At 47.7% G+C, this 23,058-nt stretch overlaps 1 protein-coding gene across 3 annotated transcripts in view; it reads left to right on the top strand.

Annotated features, from left to right (window-relative positions):
- Positions 1-23,058, top strand: part of LOC119461145 (uncharacterized) — a 494,611-nt gene that overhangs the window by 447,863 nt on the left and 23,690 nt on the right. For all 3 annotated transcript variants that reach the window (XM_037722353.2, XM_049671791.1, XM_049671792.1), the window contains one exon: positions 17,660-22,783. In XM_037722353.2, the coding sequence (XP_037578281.1) occupies positions 17,660-22,783 (5,124 nt within the window). The remainder of the gene's footprint in view (positions 1-17,659; positions 22,784-23,058) is intronic.

Raw genomic sequence — 23,058 nt, 5'->3', positions numbered from 1 at the left:
TACTGTAGCATTTATATTAAAATAAGACGTATAAGATATACGCCGCTCAGTGTTATGTTTCGATTTTACTTTTTTCGCTGTATTATTCCGTGTTTCGGCAAATGCGAAACCTTCGCGAGTGGTATAAGGTACGCTGATTCAGTATCCGCGCTCCGATAAACCGGGCCGGGCGCTACCAAGGAGGTTATATTGGCTGCTACCCTGCAGGAGTCTTAACACAGTCAAAGTTCCGTCACGATCTCGAATTCCGCCATGTTGGCGTTTCGAACCAATCAGAGAGGCCGTGGCAGCTTTGTGAGCCAGTCGGAGCTGTCGTAATGGCGAATTCGACAATATGGCGGAATATGACACTGTGCAGAATGTCGCACACTGGAACAGAAAGCTTTGTTAAGCTTCTGGACTACTTGGCGCAGTAACGCAAGCTGGTTGTAGGTCTTTTGCGGTATCACCGTGTGCAGATCGAAGCTCAGCCCCTGTAGCTTAATTTCCCTTTTCGCCACAGAAAGTTGTCAGCTAGTATGTGTACCTCATTGGTCAGTTCAAGTGAAAGGGCAGCCTGGTACGTTTGTTTATCCCTGACGTATTATTCCTTTCGTTGAGTTTGGGATGACTGTCTGCCGCAGTTAGCCGCTCGATGTTAGCCAATCACACGTGTGAGTGCCTGCTGTGAACTTCTTTCCTTCTAATATCTATGTCCCCTTTCTCTATTTCCCCTGTACCGGGCAGCCAACCATGGGTTAACCTTTACTCTCCTTTCTCTCTCTCTGATTAACATCGCTGCCTATCCCTTGATTATCAGTTCTATTTGTAACCGCGTAGTTTATTTCGATTGCATCAGACATATTGTTTATGATAATCTTCCGGTTACTCTTTCTGCATTTCCCACCCCGTTTTCTCTCTCTCTTTCTCTTTATGGTAATTTTTTTTATTTCGAACTTTATTCATTGTCATTGCTGTACAGCAAAACCTCGTTATTAGCGAAGTTGAAGGTGGAACCAGAATTACTTCGTTATATTCATTACTTCGCTATATCCCGTTTCGTTATGACGGTGTTTGACTAGTTCCTTCTTATTGTAGATTTTGGAGATGGCAATCTCAAAATGTGATGCTAGTCTTAGAATTCATCTACGCAGACATGACTTTAGTGCTCTTTAACTTCAGTCTCGCAATGCAATTGCATGTCTCCTAAAGTTAGTAAACAAATAGTTGAATAGCGTACCTTAATTATCGATATTTACGTTCAAACTTTTCTTGTTGCTAATGTCTGCCTAGGCACGTAACCTGTCAGTAAAGAAAGAGCGAGGGGCCCAGATGCGAAAGTTTTATTAAATGTTTCGCATAAAAAGGAACACCCGACATAGTGATACGCGATTTCGAACTGAGTGCATATTCGGCGGCTGAATGACCTGAAAGCTTTGCAGAAAGGATATTGACGACGCGATGAGGTTTTTTGTTAGTTAAAAACCGGTGTACACGATTATAGATGGTGGCTTCTTGGGATTTCACAAACTCGCCAAGGCCATAAAATTTTCCCGTTGCGTCGAGTGCGATGAGTGCTTTCCGCGCCACATTGCCTTTTAAAAAGCCTGATAGGCTGCGGCGAAGCAGATTTGCTCTCTCTCTCTCTCTCTCTCTTTTTTCTTCTCGCGGAAAAAAAATAGAAACAAAAGGTTGTCGACTGATCGCGTTCTGTCGCCTGATTTCCCTCCCGCTTTCGTCGGAAGGCGTGAAAATTTTCCGTAAGCAATGTATATTCCTCTACAGATTTTTTTTAGTGCTTATTTCTATAAACTGGTGCATGGCTCACAGATTCTAGCAAAACGTTTGATTACTGGCCGGCTTCTGCGATTAGAAGTGGCCCCCCTATGTTAATTAACTTTAACGTTAATCAGTGAGATCTTGAATTAATAATAATAATAATAATAATAATAATAATAATAATAATAATAATAATAATAATAATAATAATAATAATAATAATAATAATAATAGAGATTATGACGTCAAATCTGATGTCCTATCGCAGCTATGAATCCTCGTTAGTAAAAAAAAATTTCTTTTTTGCTTTTCCTTTTTTTCTGATATCCATCCTACCTACCTCCTCCGAACCCGTATAATCGAACCCCCCGACCTCTTGATGCAGCCTCTACAGCCATAGTCACCGAGGCCGTCACGGCAGGTTGGCTTCGAATCGGCTTCGAATGTTGCTCGTCTGACAACGCTTTGATCTTCAGTGACATTTGTATTACCCTTTTGAGCACATGCACATGCGTGTCCCCTCTGATGACCTTTTGGATAATTACGAAAATGCTTCTGGCATCAACCGCATCGAAAAGACAGCGGAAATGTTCGCTCTTATCATCGAACCGTTTTGAGCGAAAACACCGCACAGGCTGTTTGAACACGTGGAGAAGGGTTTTTCAGTCGCGCAAACTTGTTGCATGATTGCCACGAGTCGTGCTTCAAACTTGGTGCGAATGTTGTCAAAACACACAGCGCGCTCGACAAGGTGATTTTGCCCATCGAAGGCCCCCTCTCGTCTGTTAACCGCTGAAAATCTCCAGAGAACAGCGCACGTCTCCGTTCGCTATACACGTAGAGGTTTTTTCGCCGGTGCACAATTTCTAGAAGGCGTATTCGTATCCGTGGTTAACCGCTATAGTTTCCTCACTAGTCGTCGCACAGGTTTGGCCGGTAACAATCGAATTAGTCGAGACGCGTTTGCCGTTAAGGTAGCTTGTTAACTTAACCACACCACGCACATGAGTGAGAGAATGTTTCCATGTATTACAGCCCAAGATGGCATCCTCCTTGGGTCGGAGCGTAAAATAATGTCGAATGAGCCGGCTCGGTGACTGCGGGCATTGAGGGCAATGTAGTATTAATTGGTTGTTTATTATTTTAATTAATTAATAAATAATTAATTAATGAAAAGGAACGGCAAGAAGTTATTTCTAACCGCAGTAACGGTCTAGCGCAGGCTGTTGACACTTGGAACAGCGGCCAGCAGTACGTTCATGTACCGCGCTTTGCTTGCACGTTACAGAACCCCCAAGTGGTCAAAATTAATCCCCTGCTCTCGAGTATGCGGAGTCCCTCAGAGAACACTGTGCAAGTTTCGAGACGTTAAACCCAGCATTTTATTATTTTTTTAACATTCGCATGCGTACACACGTATAGACAGGCGGACACACGTAGACGCGCACATGCACGTGGACCTCAACGCACATATACGCGCGTGTACAGAAAAGCTATCTCTCTCTCTCTCACACACACACACACACACACACACACACACATGCACGTACTGCACGCGCTTGCGCACCGAATGTGGGTCTCCTTATCTATACGCGTTATCTCTTCTCGCTGCTGCTTGATGCTTTCCGGCGCCCGTTGCGTTTATGCGTGCCGTTCCCGTATGCTCGCATCGCCCGCGGCCGGGGGTGGGGGGGGGGGGGGGGGGGGGGCACTGCTGGCCTCCGCCTTATCTGGCGCCAAACAATGGGCCGGGAAACAAACTGCCCCCGTGATGACCCAATCTTCTTTGGACGACGGCGAGCGCTGATAACGGCCGTATGTACAACGCCGCGCCTATATACTCGCACCATTGCATTGCCACTCCACCAGCGCGAACCCCGCCGGGCCCGCATCAAGTATATGCTCCCAACTGCTGCCATGCTTTTTTTTTTTTTTTTTTTCGCGGTTTAGTTTATACCGCGGCTCTCTCGATAAGATAACGGCCTCTCGTCATCGACACCTTTCGGCATTGCTGCTGTGCGTCTCTCCGGCTCTCTCACGCTATATATCAGCCGATCTGTTGAGAACGGTGCGGCTCGTCGTGGTCCCCGGTTCCATTGCCACGTGGAGTATAGCTCTGCGATCTACATGCGCTATTGCCCGGATTTCCACGAGCTTCGGTCACTGATTTCTCGTTCACGGAGAGCCGTGCCTGTTGACAATGCGTGTGGTCCACGGGACTTGAGAAATCATTTAGCGTGATGGGACTTTACTCCGATCTGCAGTGCACATGCTGTAGCCATTTCTATGGCTGCATTTTTTTTTCTTTTTTTTTTCAAGGATGACGCACCTTCAGCTTCGGTTTCCTTGTCTTCTCTTTCTCTCTGATGTACTGAAACGAACACAACGGTTTATTTTTGGTTACGCATAAGGAAAAGCTTTCCGCGCGCGATATTGGCAAATGTTCTCTTGGTATGGTTCGCACACTTCTACCTGACGTCAGTGACATGGCGGTATAGAAACGAGAAAACGTACAGGTACGTCAGGGACAGTGAAAAGGTTAGAAACAAAGTAAGGGACCTTTGAAGAGAACCGAAAACTGGGCAAGTTGGCATTAGTTCGTGGCTAATAACAAAACACCAGTGCGTCACAGTGTGTGCACGCTGTTGTGTGTCGTGCTGCGCCTTCTCTTTTTCCTATTCCTCCTTTATCACTTTTCTCAGGTGCCTTGACGTGTTGTCAATTCAAGGACGCTATTCATAACTTGCTTTCCGCTGTCCTTTTTGTGTATGCACGTTTTATTTGCCAATAATGTCAAGAAGATTGCACAGTGTGTTGGCGCAGGCGCGCGGTTCTGTTGGCATGCCTGCCAACTCCACCTAGTGTATTCGTTAATTTTACGAACGTAGCGTTAAGTCATGTTTACGAAAGATAGATTCTGTTCGCGATTCTTTTGAACGATAGGCGGCGCAAGATAGCATTTTTTTTCTTTTAATTGCAATGCTACCTGGCGTCCTCTTGTAGCAGCGCAGTGCGCCATTTAAATTAACCAGAACACTTGTTTCGAGCCAGTTTATTCAGAAAAGCTCCGTAAGCAATTGAAATTAGGAGCAACAGTCGCTGAAGAAGTCGCTGGTCTAAACATCCCCGCGGCGTAGGAGGCTAGATAGATACACTCAGAGTGCCTGAAGTTCGCGAAGAAGGCATCGCATTAAAGCAACGTTGCTGTTTGCTGGTATCTGCTGTTGTAAGTTTGCGGCTTGTGTGCTTTATCTAAATGTAAACGATTGTTAATAATGTTCGCATGTATCCCACAAAAGGTGTGTGTGCGTAGGACGAACTTTAGGAAAATATGGATGCTATTCCTGTCTACCTCGCTTGTCGAGCTGACGAGATTTTTATGAACTTTATAAAGTTGACAGGTTGGCCGGGTCTATGCATTGCCATTTCTCACAGTGGATGGCGCTTGGGGACCTCGTTTCGTATCTGTGAGTGATCTGTGAACGCGGGGCGAGATATCCGAATAATAACACACGCAAAAAGAGCCGAAAAATAAAGTAGTAATGGCTATAGCTAGCACAGAAATATTACTCCCTTTTAAACTTAAAGTATAAATGCTGTCTCGCGAAGAAAAATTGACGCTCAAGTATCCTCGCCCGCTTTGAATGCGAAAGCATTATGACTTCTCTACTAAATTGGTTGCGTCCATGATACGTGACGTCATACGTTGTCACGTGTCCCTCACAACTCTACCTTAATCCACCTTGCTCTAATTTGTACCAACCTTAATCCACTGTACTCCATCTTAAGTCGCCTTACTCTAACTCGTTCTAACTTTAATTCATTTTACTTCACATTAATTACCCATAATTACTACTAATTAACGCTGTTACCATTTACTACTGTATTAGTATACTGACATCACGCAAGACGCTGATGACGTCACAATTGATTATTGCTACCACTCGTCGCGGACAACGCCGGCTTTTCTGCCTCGTGGGACATACTATAATGCGGTCGCATTAAAATGGGAAGCCGTGGCGTGCTCTATTCCGTTACGCGCGCTTGCTAGTTCTCAACATATATCCCAGCAGGAGGAGCGCGAACGATTTGTTTGGACTCGCACCACGTGAGCACTCGCTCAACGCAGCTCTTTTCATCTCCTCCTCTTCGGAGTCTCATTTCCCTCGCCTTTTTTCTTCGAAGCGCGCGCGTCCGAGACGTCGTCGTCGTCGACGCATCTCTCGCGATCGCGCGCGCAGTACTACGCAGGCGTTGGTCGCATCGCGCGCCGAAGCTGTAGGCGAGAGCAGCCAGCGCTCGAAGCGCGCACGTTGCGGCTGGATATGTGAGGTCACGTTTCGGAGAGGCGAGAGTGGAGCCGTATGCTGCCTGCTCTGCCGGAGGCGCAGTCAAACATGAGAACTCCGAGACGCCTTTTTCTCTCTTTCCTTCGTCTCTCTCTCTCTCTCTCTCTTGCTCCCCCCCCCCCCTCTTCTTTCTTTTGAAAGCATCCATAGCTGCTTGTGAGTCTCATTTTGTGCTTTCTACTTTTGTTCTGTCTTTCTCGTTCTCCTCTGACGAACGGCGCTGGCCACTAGCGAACAATGCGCAGTCGATCTCTTTTCCTCTCTCTCTCTTCTCGCACGTGCGTTATATATGCGTTAGCTTTGTTCTTGGTTCGCTCTGTGTAGGCTCGACTTGTAATTTAAACTCCCATTGCTGGCAAAGAGGGTGCTCTGAACTCTGCCGGCGAAGACCGTTGCGCAAAAAATCATCGATAATAATATCGTAGTGCGTGACAATTTGTACTTGAACAGTATTTAGAAGTTTAGGGGTGCTTTGCTGTAGAGTTTGCTGAATAAGTATCAACGACCTCTGTGCTTGTGGCTTTGCGGTTGTTTGTGGTCTGTTTACAAACTTGCCGCAAACAAGCCGCTTGGAATTCAACGGGTAACGATAGAACAAAGAAAGTACTCTGTTTAGCGGCTTTTGTGAACATCAAGTATATCTTACTAGGCGAATAAGAAATGCGAACGCCCGAAGCATGCGACCGGACTGCATCGGCGCGCCTTCTATCATTTAAATATATTTGTTCTTCATCAACTGTTTTTATAACACTCAGGCCTAGCCTTGCGGAAGCGACAGATATAAGCATTTTTTAACGACATCTTTCGTAGCGTACATGACATTACAGTGCTCTGCCTGTCCTCGCCTTCATTTCTTCCCGCCTGTTTTGCGCTCTTCCAATTATAAATATCGACAGGTATCGAAAGTGCAGAAACTCTCTCGGGTCGCAAAATCTCGCGTACGGATATGTTTTTAGACACTTTGCACGTTCTCATACACAAAAGCACGGCATCGAACCAGGCAAAAGCAGCTATTGTACTCGAAGCCTATAAATTATCCAATTAATTTTTATTACTGCATGCCGTCAAAAGCGATCGACGCTCAAACAGTGCAATGAAAAACACACGCCTCTGTATACAGCGGCGATCGAATCCCAACTGAGTGCAAGTAAATGTTGGCTTATTTCCCGCTTCGCCACGTCGATTTCCTCCGGATATTACTTTGTATCAACGTTGCGGCGAACGTTGCCTCCTCTTCATTTAGAAGAAGGCGAGAAAAAAATAAAAGAGAAAAAGAAAAGGGCGACAACATACATTAGGCCCGACTTCGAGAGGATCCCAGTTCCGTTCATTTGTTCATTTTCATTTCTTCCTTCCTTCCTTTCTTTCTTTCTTTCTTTCTTTCTTTCTTTCTTCTCCTACTTCTTTTCTTTTTTCTCTCTCTCTCTTCCCGCGATTCGCTTCCTTAGCCCTTGCACTTCCTTCCTATTCATTCTTTTTATTTCCGCCTCTCGAACTAAGCTTCCTTCCCCGAGTAATTTTTTTATCGTCTTCCGTGCACATCGTCTTCGCTCGCCCGTCGTCGTCGTCGTCGCTGTTTGCACAGAGTTCACTGTGTCCGCGTGTCCGAGCGAGGAAACGCTGTGCCCTGGGGAGCTTGCAAGGAGAGAGAGACATACGCTGTCCGCAGCCGTTCTCGCCTGTTTTGCCAATCGTTTGCTTCCTTCGATTCCACGAACCGCTTTTAGCGGCGGTGTTTCCTATGCACGGCTTCTTGTTGAGCGCCCTGCTTAGAATTAGCCGTGCAGGAAGTTGGCGGTGCGTGTGTGCTTCGTAGTTTTTAGCTAATTGGAGAGCGTGGAACAAGGTACATGTCCGCGAAAGTAGATCAGTTCATTCGATACACTTTGTTTTCGTGTTCCAACTACGCGAGTGTTTGAGAAAAAAAAAAGCTTACATATTCTTAGATTGACGGTACCTAACACAGTTTAATAATAATAATAATAATAATAATAATAATAATAATAATAATAATAATAATAATAATAATAATAATAATAATAATAACAAAGATTGGGAAGATGAGTGTAACATGTTTTATCTTCATAAGAGCTGTTCTGGTGCCCTCCCATCTGCGCAAACTATGGGGTGATGATAAAACGATAGATCACGTGTTCTTGTTATGCCGCAGCTTCTCATCATTACGGAAAATTATTTGAGAAGCACCGTTTCGCAATATTTGATTGATTATTTTATTTTTAAATTGTGTATTTGGCAGCCTCCTCCATGGAACACTGTCACAGGGATGTCTAACCTGCCGCTATAATTTTTTTTTTTTTTTTGAACCAAGGTGATCTCCTTGCTAAATTCTTGAAACGTTACGTTGGTTTCTACTTTTCCTGCGATCTTCTCAATTTCTCATTTGTCTTTTTTTTTGCATTTGAATTATTTGTCTTTACAATCCTATCCGATTATCAGACAATCCCCAATAGTGCCTATGATCCATATTGGATAAAAACAAGCAAACATAGTAATCGCACTGTGTGCGCACGACACTAGGGGCAAGCTGTAAAAGCTGATGAGCTACAGCGTGGCAGGACCACATGCTTCTTCTTTACATTATATGTTTAGCAGCAGGAACAGAACAGTACATCTCTATAGAACACAACGAAGAAAGCAACACAGTGGACAAATAAGTTACAAAAGCAAGTCAAGCAAAGTAGTACTGCATTTTAAAAAAGAAGCAACGCTACAGAAACAGTGAGCTCATCCCTCTCAGGATACGTCCCTTCAGAACGGAATCGAGGAGCGCAAACGAAATACCAGCGAAGGAACCTTTACGAAGCATACTGCAGTCGATAACACTTAACAACCGCACTTCAGCTTCCCAGAACACAGCCTGAAATTGAGGTAGCTTTCCCTGTTATGTCGCCCTTGACACCAACGTTTCTCGACTCTCACGAAGGTTGTTGAAGAAGACACGTCTGTCATATCACCGTACTTAGACAGACCTGTTATTTTTCTGCCCGTACCCTTGTGTAACCTTCCGACTGTCATGGGACTGTTGATGTATTATGTTGCAAAAATGAAGCGTGACATTCTGGTTCGTTCCTACTATATGTCTGCGGAAAGCAACAAAATGTCAACAAAAGGACAACATATCTTTATTTTGACTTTTGTAAGGGTTATGTAAAAAAATTAATGATAAATCTCAACAGCGCATTCCTCGTTAACAGTGTCTCCCGTTTATAAATAGCTGAAAGCACCGTCCCCATGAAGTATACGCGCTTCATAGTTTCGGGTAATACGGTTTCTCGGTTAATACGTTCTATCGCTGCGCAGTCTCATTTAATAACGCATTGGAGGTGTGTTATTTAAGTATGAAATGTTCCCGTCGTTGAAAATCACCAGGGTAACTTTCTATAAATACTTATAAGGTGCAATACTGCGACGGCCGCGATTGACCGAACGAACGTTCAGTGCCTCCAACAAATTGTAAGCAGTTTATATAAGGATGTTTTGGAGCTGACGTATGTGGTGTGGGAACATACTTAGAAGAAGAAAAAAACTAAAAAAAAAGATGTGAAAACTGAATTCGAGACGTATTTTTTTTTTTTTTAAGTCTTTGACCGGTTTGTTTTTCTTGTTCCATAGGGTATAAGTTCATGACACCAACGACCAGAATGGGTTGTTTGTGCAACAGATCTCGACAAACGTAAAAGATCTGCAACCACGTTCCACTTGGCATTATAGTACGAGCAGTCGTTTGGCATTCTTGCTGGAACTTCGACTGTCAGCATCACTAAAGTAGATAGTTGGTTGAAGGATTCAGTAGCTGATTTCAAGAATATATGAACACGAGGTTAGGCGGAAGCCTGTCGAAATTGTTCATAGATCATATCGAGGCCATCTTTTTTTTTGTTATCGAAAAAAATGCGATGTTTTCATTTAAATTCACTTCGCTGACCGACACGAGCAAAATAGAGACTTTATAAAGAACGTTTTGGGGGATTCTTAGCAATGCGTAAGAGATCAAAATTGTCAAAACAGCTTGATTACAAAATGTGTGGGGCAGCTGAAGAGAAGTACCTGCATAGAAACATTCCTTGGTAACTGCAGGAAGCTCTGCAGGCAGTCGAAGTCTCGCTACTTAATGGCGAAATTTTACAGGTAAGAAAAAAAAAGAAATGAAGTTGTTGTACTTACTATTGCTGCGTGTGTGAAAGGGGACGCCACGTATACCGTATTCTAATCACGTCTTCAAGTATTCTAATCAATAACTCCAATATCAGATCAGATTATTGATAAATATCCAGGAGCTTCGGGTTTTCGGAGCAGGGGAGATTAATCTGCTCAGACTTAAACCAATTAAGGCGATGTTTGAGCGTTGGTAGCGGAGCATGAAGGACCATGCTTATTATAGAGCGCACAGTGCTCTATAATAAGCATGGCAACTTATTAAATGTGAGGATGGCAGTAGTAGGGACTCGTACCGAGTTTGTCGAAACTGCAGCTCCCGTGTCGCAAGCGCGGCTCGTTGCGAGTCTATATTACTATGTATACCACCAGCTTGTTCCTCGTTTGTTTATTTGTAACTCGCGCAACACAGCACAGTTGTCCAGCTGGCTAATTAACAAGTTTGCCTAACTTGACCTGCCTACTTATTTTACCTTAGAACACATGAAACTGAGAAGTTAGAGCCGAGCAGTAGTGATTTAATCTACTTACCAGGAATCCTGATACTAGCGCTCTCTTCGAGATATCCAAGTAAGTTGATCTAGTGGCGTTAAGATGTCCGTAGTACTCCAACCAAATAATTTATCTTCTTCCTTTCTTTCATTTGCTTTCTTTCTTTCTTTTAGCATTATTGCATGCCTGTTTCGTCCGGGAAAGAGAGAGAAAAAAAAAACTACCGTCGTAGTGCATCTCGTCATTGCAGGAGCGAGCTGCAGATTTACTGATTGATTCATTGGTTGGTCGGTCGATTGATTGATTGATTAATTGATTGATTCATTGATTGATTTAAATATGTACAACATTACGCAGACGTGTACTGATTTCCTTGCTTCCACATGAACTGGGAAAGCAATTTAAGAATGCCAAATGCCTTACTGCTACGGATCCCGGCCACGGCGGCCGCATTTCGATGGGGGCGAAATGCAGAAAACACCCGTGTGCTTAGATTTAGGTGCACGTCAAAGAACCCCAGGTGGTCCAAATTAATCCGGAGTCCCCCACTACGGCGTGCCTCATAATCAGATGGTGGTTTTGGCACGTAAAACCCCATAATTTAATTTTTTTTAATGGTACGGACCAAAATATGTCGTCTTTCTCCGAAATTGCCAACAAATCAGCGGTCAGGGCTAAACCTTATTCTAAAGGTCATTCGTACAGAAAAACGGATGTCACTGAGTAGTACATGTGTCAATGTGTACTGCATATATCAATAGCCCATGGGCGAGCCCCACTGAGGGACCTCCGTACCCCATTCGAGATGATTCCCGCCGGATCGGTTTTGCGCTTCCAATGTCGGCGGCGCCGCCCCTTCGCCTTCGTTTTTTCTTTTGGGATATTTTATTTTATACTTCCACGCGTGGCTGCGCGCGTACTGTGCCGCGAAATCGGCACCTGCGCTTTTGAAAAGCGAGACGCGTTTTTTTTTTTTTTTTTTCGGAAGCCTGGGAACGGGCCGATGTCGTGCATATAGTGTGCGTGTGTGTGCTGGTCGATGTGTGCAACCGGACCGGTCCGTTCCCACGCTTGCACGGTCGTCTCTTTAAGCGGTGCACGCGGAAGACGCTATTCTGGATCACTCCATGCTTGCCTTTTAAGAATCAGAATCGATTTATTCGTCATCAACATGAATTGAATTCATTTAACGTTGAGGTATTTCACGGTTAAAGAAAAGCAAAAAAAGCTTCGCAGATGTATGCCGAAACATCTGAGCAACATTCTTTTCTTTTCTCACTTTCTTTAGGTGGGCTCGAACTTTTCTATATAAAGGTTGAGCGTCTGGCTAGTTGGTGAAACACCGATTTTCTACAGGCAGTCCTGTAATTTGTTTAGCCGTTCAGTCGTTCCTCTTTAAAGCAATATATTCTTACTATTTTTAGCTTTCGGCGACTAGCGCACGAAGCGAGTTGATGAAAATGTCCGGGACTACGCGTGGCACGCGCTCACAATGGAAAGAATGCGCGATATTATTTTTCTGTATATAAAGCCGGTTCCAACGCGCTCGTCAAGGTAAACGGCCGAAACAATGCGACTTCCGTTTGCTTTTTTTTTTTTTTTTTTTTTTTTTTTTACGCGGCGCTTGACACGTATACCCGCCTCGCGGCACTTATCACACAAACGCACGCACGCACGCAAACACATATATACAAAAGACTACAGGGCGCAAGCGACAGAAGCCATAATGAAGCTGTAATAACCGGTTGTAATTGCACACCGACTTCCTTTCTTTTTTTTTTTTTTTTTCCCTGCAGCATGGCGCTTCGTTATCTCTTGCGTATAAAAAGGCGTGTAACAGCCGGAATTTCATGGCGCTTTTTGTGTTACGGTCGCCGGCATATATACACAATGCCATCATGTTCTCCGTCGCGGACCTCGCTTCCTTCACGTGTATGCGTGTAGGATAGCAAACCGTAAACTTTTGACGCCAACTGTACAACCTTTTGTTCAGGCTTTTCTTCCCTCCTTCCTTTCATTCTTTTTTTTTTTTCGTGCATTTTTGTTTGTGAATCAAAAATACTTTACCAGTTTCTATGTAAAGAACATTTCTCCACCTGCTTTGGAGCAGGCGTGGTACGTTTCGCGCTGTGTCCATCGGTGCTTTTTAGTCGTACTGCTTGTGGAACTTCTCATACGCTTACGTATGGCTTCCGAGATTTGCGCGCGCCTGCTGGTACCGGCCGGCGCGCGCAAATCTCGGAGGTCATATCATACGGCTCGTGCTTCCGAATCCGGACACAGCTGATTGGCGAAAAGCGTGGCGGGGTCTGCTGATTGTCGCGTCAAGTGCGGGCAGCAAACACTAACCATATGATACACCAAAATTCCAGCACTGCAACAAGAGGGCGGATGTTTTAACAGTTCTCCACAAAGCACATAAAAAAATTTCATAATATTTAGCACTTGTTAGTAGGTGATAGGTGTGGCGCGGCACGTTCAAGTAAGGTTGTTTCGGTTTGTCGCTCTCTAGTGTCGTGTCGGTCAATCGAAGGGCTAGTGAAGATGAATACTAAGGAAATTACGCTTCTGCAGTAGAAAAAAAAAAGAAAGAAAGAAACTAAGCGGTTAGCCTACCAAGCTTTAGGGACTGCGTCAGAATGGTCCAGTTACGACAAATTACTCTGAAATCCATGACATGACGATGACGTCACAAGCACGCGCGAGAACGCCCGATTTTGCAGTAAGCGGCTTGTGGATCTCCAGCCGGTATACTTGTGGCTGGAGCTTCAGCAAAGTGAGAACCGCAAGTTGGCGCGTTCCCGTCAGTCAACAGTTGACGTCACTGGGGTTTCGGCGCGAAAAAAAAAAAAAGAAAAAAAAAGTGTGTCTATGTGTGTGCGTGCGTGTGTGTTTTAGAGAGGAGCTTGACCTTCACTTTCTCCGCAAGAAATCAACATTTTTTCCCCCGCCACATAAATAAAAGTGGAGTTTTTAAGGAGTTCTTTACGAGTATATAAAAAGTCATTTAATTTTACTCCTTTAGTATTCCTTTAGTAACACTCGCATATCGATAGCGTGGCCGGGGGTCTGAAGCGCGATTTCTCAGATGGTTAATGATCGAAATACACTGGTGCGACCATGGCTAGAGAAAAGCGCGCGGCATCCCAAAACTTGCGCGCCGATGTTAACGTTTCCTACGCAGGTATATACCGCGCGCGAGCTCTCGTTTATTCCAAATTGAGAACGGCGTCGTTTCTGCCCCCCTCCGCCGCTCGGCCGTCTGACGTGTGCAATGTGTGTTACGCGGTCATTTCCATCTCTTCTTTCTCTACTTCTTGGTCGTCGTACGCTGATGCAGCCTTGAGAGAAGCCATCCGCGAGCCGTTACGCAAAGTAGCTCGATCCATCCCGAGCCGCACTATAATGGACCGGTTAACCTGTTTCTTTTCTTTCGCCGTTCGTTTTTGTTTTTTGCGTCGTATCCTTTCGTCCGCGCCTTCTGTTCCTAAATTCCGCGCCTAACGATGTCAGTTTTTTGGAAATCGGAACGTATCGATGCGTTCCTTTTGCGGGTGCGGAGAGCAAAAAAAAAAAAAAAAAAAGGATGGAGAGAGTGAGAGAGAGAAAAGAGGACAGCATTGTTGAGCGAAACGAAAACGAAGTCTTGCTCGATCCTTGCTTGCGAAGTAAAGGCACTAAATATAGATACGAAGTTAAACAACGTTGGTATGCATGTACTGTAGAATTGGTGTTATTGTGTATAGTTATTTACGTAGACAATGGTATTCCTGCGCATTGCCTTTGCGTACACTTGAATTCGGGTACTATGTTCTCTTAGTCGGCCTGTCCTGCAAGAAGGCTCTCCGGACGGAACACTCTATAGCGCTGTTTAAAAAGCGCCAGCGAACCTTTGCCCAGTTTCTGAGAAATAAAGCGAGATGAAATGGTAGCTTAGACTTGTTGAATACTAAATACAGGCCATCCTTACCCCGAGCGGTGGCTTGGAATGATGCAAAAAGCAAAAATGCGCGCTCGACGACGCAACCTTGAAATTTGCGTACCAGTCTGTGACGTCACGCATTTCGATAGCTTCTGCTTGTGGCTTGCCAGCTCTCTCTCTCTCTTTTGTCACTGCAGAATGATTGCGTCACGTTTCGACCGTAAGCAAATAACCAACCTGGCAACTTCGGAAGCTTTAGCTGCGCGAAAAGCGGCCCCGCATACGCGAGAATACCGCGAAATTTGTGGCGTACCACAATGCTGTCATTGATATAAAGCTTAAGGTGCGAAACTCAGTTCGGCCTTCGTTTTCTCCACTAATAGATGCCTTCATCCGCCAAAGTGATGCAACAAATTAAGTTTTCGCATGCTTCACCATCCTTAGTATAGTTAGTTATTTTGTTAGTTATAATTTTAATGATGCGTGATCAACTAAGGCTCTGATAGCGTCAGACAATGGCCTAGAGCCATCGTTTAAATAAATTATTCTCTCTCTATGAAAGTGAGACGTTGTCAGAGTTTGTAAAACAATAGTGTTGTTGCCACTCCGGTTTCACCGACCACGGCAGGGCTACCGCTTTCATGGCTGAGCGTGTCGACCGTTCACACTGAATCGGTTGTTTTGACGCGAACCACAACGCTCGCTGCAAATCTACCGCCCCACTCAGCGAAACGCGCGGCTGTTGAACTTCGCCTCGATCGCCCTCTCGACCCCCTGTTGTATCGAAACGCTTGCTACCGTGTTTTTCTTTTTCCTTCTTTCTTTTTTTTTTTTCCCCCTTTTCTTCTCGTGTTTGCATACAAGCGCGCTGATGTCGCCTCAGCTGGCGTCGAGCATTCCTGGCTTCAGTCGTCACGCTGCGGAAGTGCCGAACGGCGATGCGCTCTCGCAAAAGCACCCACGGCTAGTCGCGCGCTATATAGCACTCGTCTCGGCGAGATATGGGAGAACCGCGCGATTCGATATGGTAAACGGCGGCTTTCTTTTCGCCATGGTTCTTTTGTTTCCAAACAGCCTTCTCGAAGTTATAAACCGATAACGGCTAAACTCTTTTTTCGTGGGAACGGGGTCCACGAAGCGCCTCGTTTTTCATCTTATCAATGGGAGGTGGGAAATCGAAATGAGGTAATCCTCTGTTTTCGTCATTTTTGTTGTTACTTTGCGACGGTGAAGATAAACACTGAAGCTGAACGAAGACGGAGTGAGCTTTGCATCTACCGGTTAATGTCCTTCCTGCCTACCCTCGTAATATATACAGATGTTGTGGACCAGTATATTGAAACTATGTAGAAGCTTTCATGTCAACCCTGCTTTCTAAGACCTTCCGAGAACAAACCGTTTTTAGTAATTCGGACCACAGTGGAACAACGGGAGCAGACTAAAACGACTCTTGTTTTTACGTGGTCTGTGCACTTCTTATGGACAAGATGGCATTATAACAAGACAAAAGTCTAGTCAGTGTAGTTTTGACATTTTGCATGACGCGCGCCAACTTTGATTTAGGTACAAGTATAACAACAACAAAAAAAATGCCCAGCAGTTCAAAATTAATTCAATGACCTTAAAGCAACCGCGCCCCTCGCAAGCCACTGTGCAGTGTCGGGACGTCAAACCCCACTTTTTTTTTTTTTTTTTTTTTTTTTTTTTTTTACGTGCTGTGCCCTTTTGTTGCAACGTAAGATGCGAGGTAACTTCTTCCATGAGGCCAGAAGAACCTGTGATGACCGCGCTAGCGTAGGGAAGGTTGTGTAAGTCTGCTTGTCCGAGATCTGTTATACTGTCTGCATTTATACATACTCTTACGCGCGCAGTCTGCAGTCTACACTGTCTAAATTAATTTATAGGTATGGTAGAAGAGCGAAGTTTTGCCGTGTGGCGCGATAGCGTGGCCGAAGGCCATGCTGCCGTCAAATTGGCTCAGCCGGTCACTAAACGCATGTACATTCAGGCATCTCGTTGTTTAATGATTACTTGTGTAAGTGAAGGATGTGTCGATCAATTATACGCAGTCACTCGCCGCCTGCCCCGCGGCGGCGAGATAAGAGCTCCTAATTACTGGTCAGCGCTGTCGACTTGACAGCATCCACGGACAGAAGCTTAACTGGTCCATACGCGCTCGATCAACGTGTAGTTACGTATGCGATTTGCTAACGGTAAACATTTCTCGTTCGGCGGGTTGGCGCGCTGTGTTTACTTGTATAGCCATCTGTCTACAGCGCCGGCGTCGCGTCTTTGATCTCGGCGGGCGACAAGCGCGTGCTGCTGATAACGTTTTACGGCTGGGAACTCTATGGCGCTATATGAGGTCGCCGCGCGACCGGCGTTGAGGTCAAGTGCTTCGGCCATCGCTGTCAAGTGCGACTCGGCGGTGCGGCCAAGACGCTACTGACTGTCTGCTTTTTGTCGTTCGTCTTCGAGAGTTTGAAACTGGGTTCCTGTTTTTCTCGTAAGTGCGAAGGAAACGCGACGCCACCAAGCTATAATAACGCTTGGAGGCGTGTTTTTGATGCGAGGTGTTTTTGATGCGATGCGAGATGCGCGTGAAGAGGTGAAAGGTGCATGAAGGGAGAATAATGTATTTTGACTCTCTTTTTGAAAGGGGTGTTCCGTGCTTTATGACTCCGCTTGGGGAAACGACCTCTTCTTTGTTGACGGCGTATTTTGACGGTTTTTTTTTTTTTTTTAATATATATCTGACTCAACGGCGGAGCGTGATTCATGTCGGGCCGACCGGTTCCCATTATTAGAGCGATACAGGTGCTGAGCGATGACTTGAAACTGTGTGTTGTTTGTTTTGGTGGTCGTCTTTTATTTTGCTGTCTTTCCAAAGAGTATATGTTTGTACTTGAAGGCCTTCGAGACTGAATTGTTTTCCCCTTGCTACGGCTGTCTCCTCCGGCAGATGACGACGCCGCCGACTGCTGCAGCGGCGAAGGCAGCGGCGGCGGTGCCGGCGACTCTCTCGCTAATAACGTTCCGCCCTCTAACGAATGCTCCCAGTTCCCAATCCTTCCTCCCCCGCTTGTCTTTGACGACTTTCTCTCTGGCGAGCCGACCTGCGCCCATGCAGCGACCGCGGCCGGCGCTAACAATAATCCCACGCTAGGCGACGCCCTTTCCTTTTCCACTAACGTTCCGCCGAGCCCGCCCTGCTCGCCGCTCGCTCGGCGCCTGGACCAGCTGCGGAGGCGATCGCTCCGGATCCGCGACCTGCTCAAGGGCTGCGAGTCGGCCGCCGCAGGCGCGGCGTCGTCGGCGGCGTCCGACCAGTGGCCCTCGCGCCCTGCCAGCCAGAACAGCTACGACAGCCGGCTGTGGCCGCTGGACAGCGACTACCCGTCCGACTGCGAGGTCAAGCTGCGCGACCGCTCGCCCGACGACTACAAGCTGGTGTTCATCAGCTCGTCCGAATCGTCCGAGGACGACTCCGAGGTGGAGGCGGCGTCTCGCCTCTGGCTCCTGCTGCGCTCTCGGCTCGCCGTGGGGCCCGAGGGCGCCGTGTACGTGGAGGACAGCTCGGACTGGGAGTTCCCGTCCGACGAAGAGGAGGACGGAGGAGGCGGCGGTTCGGAGGAAGAATTGACGCCGGAGGAAGAATTGACGCCGGGGGAAGAACAAGAGCAGCAGCAGGAGCGGCTAGGCGTCGCTGCTGCCGCTGCCGCCGCGGGGCAGCAGGTGGTCGACCCCGGCCAAAGGTCGCCAGAGGAGGCGAGAAGCAGCGAGGAAGGCGAAAGCAGCGCCGCCGGCCCGATGGGACGACGACGCGGCGGCAAACGGTCGGCTGCCGCCGGCGGCAGCAGCACCAGCAACGCCAGCGACGAGGGAACCAGTTTGGCATCGCACGAAGAAGCGGCGGCAGCAGCCGCCGCCGTTGCTATTCTCGCCGGGCCGGACAATCGTAATGACGAGGACGACGCTAATCTGCTCGCCGCCGTGCGCGATGCGGCGGCGGCGGCCGGCGTAGGAGAACCGGGCCAAGAAGTCCTGCCGGCCGCTGCTCCACCTGTCGTTGACTCAGCGCCGGAAGTGGGCGAGGAGGCCACCAGCAGCTCTGACGGCGGCGCCATCGTGGGACCGTGGCGGTGGTGGCGGAGAGACGGCTCGCTCGCACGGGACGATGCGATCATGGAGGGCCGCGTCCCTTTGAGCGCCCCGGAGGAGGCGCTCGGGCCCGGACGGGACGTCCCGGCCGAGGATGACAGTTGTCGAGGCGAACGCGCGCCGAGCCCAGGCGACGACTGTGCGGCGGACAATGCACCTGTGTCGGCGGCCAACATGGCCGACTCGGAGGAGAGCACCGGCGGCGGCGGCCAAGGTGTGCTCGGGGAAGTGGGACAGCCCGAGGAGAACGGCGCTCCCGCCAGGACTCCGCCGATGAGCGCGGTCGCTGACGCCTGCGTTCCGCCTCCGTGCGATGAAGCGCGGGCGGCGAGTGGCGCGGACTCCGTGTGTGTGGAAGTGCAGCAACAGGTGGTGGTGGTGCCCGCGTGTGTTTCGGATCGCGAGCGACGCAATACGGATAAACCCCCCGAGAAGGATACCGCCTCCCCCGGTGAGTGTGTTGCTCCTTCTGCCGCCGTTGTCGACGAAGCGGAACGGGAATCGAGCGACCGCGATACGATCGACAGTGCTGTTGCACCCAACGACGACGCGAAAGTAGTAGAGCCCGCAACGACTCCCGCGCGCGAACTACGGGAAAAGGACATTGATCTCGAAGGCTTGGTAGTGTCCACGCTGGAGAAATACTTCACCGAATCGTTCGACTTTCACGAGACGCGTTCGCCGTCCGCGGAAGCAGAGGCTGCGGCGGGCGCTCCGAAACGCGACGACGGCGACGTCGGCGAGTCTTCGCGGAGCGGCCAGTCTCCGACGGCGGGACCCACGTCGTGCGACACCAGCGATGCGTCCTGCGACGAAGAGGAAGAGGAGAACATGTTCAGCGACGCGTCGACTTCGTCGGACGATGCCATGTACATTTCTCCCATGCCGCGCTTCAATGCCATGCAGTACGGCAATCCGCTGTCGTACTCGCTTCATACCATACTCGAGGAGAGCTGTGAGGAGAGCGAAAAGAGCTCGCGGGCGACGACTCCCGTGACGAAGAATCCGTCGTCCGAGTTGGAAAAATACTTCAGCTTCGCCATCGGGAATGCGTCTCTCGAAGAGATCCACAAGAGGTGGTCAATCGCCACGAGCGAGGACTTCAGTGATTCTGTCTCCGAAACATCGGGTGTCGATGACGTCGAAGTGCTCGAAGAGGACCCCGAAGAGTTGGCGTCTTCGAGGTTAGAAAAATATTTCACTTCAGGACTGTTGGGAACTGGTAAATTTCATTATCCTGACGACGCGGAGTTTACTGACGAAAGTGGAGGTGTTAGCAGTGATGATGAAGACAAAAGGGCAACTTCCAAACAAAGTAAGGCGGAAAAGGCAGCTGCAAGCCTAGCTTTTGAGGTTGCCGATTCTTGTGACACAATCAAAAGAAAAAAGAAAGACGATTTCGAGGAAGCAGCTGACATCAAAGTTGTTCTCGAAGAGGAAGGTTTTACAACTATTAAGAGAAAAAAGGAGGATGCGCTTGAGGTGCAGCCAGATGATGCAGCCAATAATACCACTGGTTGTAGCACACTTAACGAGCAACAGCAACATTCGCAAGACATTTCATTTGAAAACCTTGATGTCACGCTAACAGCTGATGAGAGCACAGTGATTCACGTGGATCCCGCCACTGATGACGATTCTCATGACCCCCCTACCAAAGATCCTAACCTGCAGACAGAGGACAATCGGATGTCTCTTACTCCTACTTCAGAAGCTAACACTGACATGCAGCAGTCATTGTCGGATTCTGCAAATGAACTTACATCTGGCATTGAAAGTATGTGCAACAGTTCAACCAGTGAAATGACACAAAATGACGATGTGAAGGATTCAAAGAAATCTGCTTTGGAGGAGGATGTAGCGAGCATTCATAGCCGAGCTTCATCCACCGATTGCTATTCTGATGAAGAAGCTGCTTACATTGTTAACAGAGTACTCGCCCACATCTCCGGCACGAGTGATGAGACTGAGAAAGTTGATGAAAACATCACACCTTGGAAGGCTCTCCTGGAGTCACAAATCACGCGTTTGATGCAGACGGTTTCTCCTGCCGCTCTCTCCGGGGAGAGCAGTTGCAGCAGTACCATCGGTAGCAACAACAGTGACTACGGCAGTGACACCTTGGAGTCTGGAACGTATTCTTCCACTGATGAAGAAGGGTCTCCCAAGCCTCGTCACCATAAGAAACCTGGACGGCGCTCACCTAGTAAACAGCTTTCAGCTGCAGTGGATGATAAACTTGCCGATAACCTGAGCGGTCACAGTAATGATTCGACTATCTCCGAAGAGACCATGTTCATATGTAGGCAGCTTATGCAGTCTCTCAAGATGCTATCAGATGAACAGTCCAACAAGGATGAGAAGAGCAGTTGCCCTATCATCTCAGATCACAATCATAATGACTATATGAAGGCTCAGGAATACATTCAGTACCAAATTGTTGCTTTGATGCATACAGTCGGTGGTAGCCGCAATGCTTCTCCACTGCGCGAGAGGAGGTGTAAGCCCTTGGCTCTGACTGGAGGCTCAAGTGAATGCTCTGATGTGGACTCACCCAACCTCTCTGAAAAGAAGAAGATGGGAAAGAGCAAGACACCTTCGGAGTCTGGATCTGAGACCATCTCGACGAGCATCAGCATTCCGAGCTACGACTCGGATCACACTGCCACAGAATCGGAAATGTCCAACGAGATGGATGAGCTTTACAACATGCTGGAGTCCTCCGGGGCCACGTTGGCAGACAACATTTCCCTCTCGAAGCTGTCGTGTTGTGACGGTGAAGAACCATCAGACCACTTCATCCTGCCTCCTTTCAAGGTGCCCGTCCTGCGGTTACAGTCCGGTCAGGAGGTTCCTCTTATTGGGGCCAAGGAACCGTCATCTAAATTGGAATTCCTGGAACCTAGCTGCATTCTTCCAAAGCTGAGCACTGTCACTGTCGAGGAAAAGCTGGAACTGCCAGGAATGTTCAGCATAGCCAGTGGCACTGCAGCCAAATGCGACAGTTCGTCAACTCTCACCACAGGCTCTGACATCGATTTCTGTGGCAGTGTCGAGACTGTGCTAGAAGTCTGTCCAAAAACGGCTGGAATGTCTCCGGAGCCCAGTGTGTCTCCTACTGAAACATCAGCTGACAAATCGCGCTCGGAATCATCACTCTACATAAAAGCTCGAAGAGGACTAGGCCAACGTAAATTAGTGGTTACGCGAAGTAGTGACAGCCTTGCACCTTACAAGAAAGCGGGAAGTTTATCCTTACAGCTCTTCCATTCCAAGGGTGCTTCCAAGTCTGAACATTCCATTTTGGACACGGCTGCCCACGACGACAAAGAAGTGCCCTCGGAAGCGAACCAGGGCACAGACGGTCTCGGAAAAAGAATAAGTGGCAAGGAAAAGTCGTGCAGTGAAAACAATCTTTCGCTTGCCACCTTCAGTGACAGCGAGCGAAGCACATCCAAGTTTCTGGGCACAAAGTCCGTGGGGAACATAGCAGACCTTGAGGGCAACCCGGGCAAGACGTTTCGCGACACTGGTTACTACTCCTTCAAATCGTCCGAGGAAAGTGTCCTCAGCCTAGATGAGCAGGGTAGCAGGCCACCGTCGGGATGTTTGACGAAGCAGAAATCAGTGCAGTCGTCGGAGACAATTCCAGAAGTAGAAGAGGAGCCCGTGCGCCCAGCGCGGTCATCACCTGGCTCGCCCGCCAAGGGGAACTCGAACTCACTCAGTTCAGGCAGCATCCCGGACTCTGTGTTTGTCGCTAACAGCACTAGTGACTGCAAGTCGAGCACACTTCCGTCTAGTCTACGCAGCAAAGTGAACCGGCCCAACCCACACTCTTCATCCATGGTCCTTCGCCAGCGCCATTTTTCGTCAACATTTTTCTCTACCTCGGGTGTCCTGCGCAAGCTGACAGCCTTGAAAGGTAAAAAAAAACCTGGTGCTGTATACATGAGCAAACATCTCACAAAGTGATCTGTGTAGTGTTTGTTGCTGTTAAAAGCCAACCTTATGGCCATGTGGTTCAGCTAATGTGGTAATTTCATGTTGAGCTTTTTGTGCCCTCTTATAATGAACAATACAGTGAGATTTCTTTTTAGTGCCGTTTTCTGTTTGTGATACCTGTCTACTTAATAACATGTGTGTCTTGAATTTCTAAGACCATCAGTATTAATAGCGATATCTGTGCTCTCTTCGGTG

This window comes from Dermacentor silvarum, chromosome 8 (assembly GCF_013339745.2).
Source record: "Dermacentor silvarum isolate Dsil-2018 chromosome 8, BIME_Dsil_1.4, whole genome shotgun sequence".
NCBI lineage: Eukaryota > Metazoa > Arthropoda > Arachnida > Ixodida > Ixodidae > Dermacentor > Dermacentor silvarum.
Note: the sequence above shows the minus strand (reverse complement) of the source record. Positions and strands in the feature narration are given on the sequence as shown.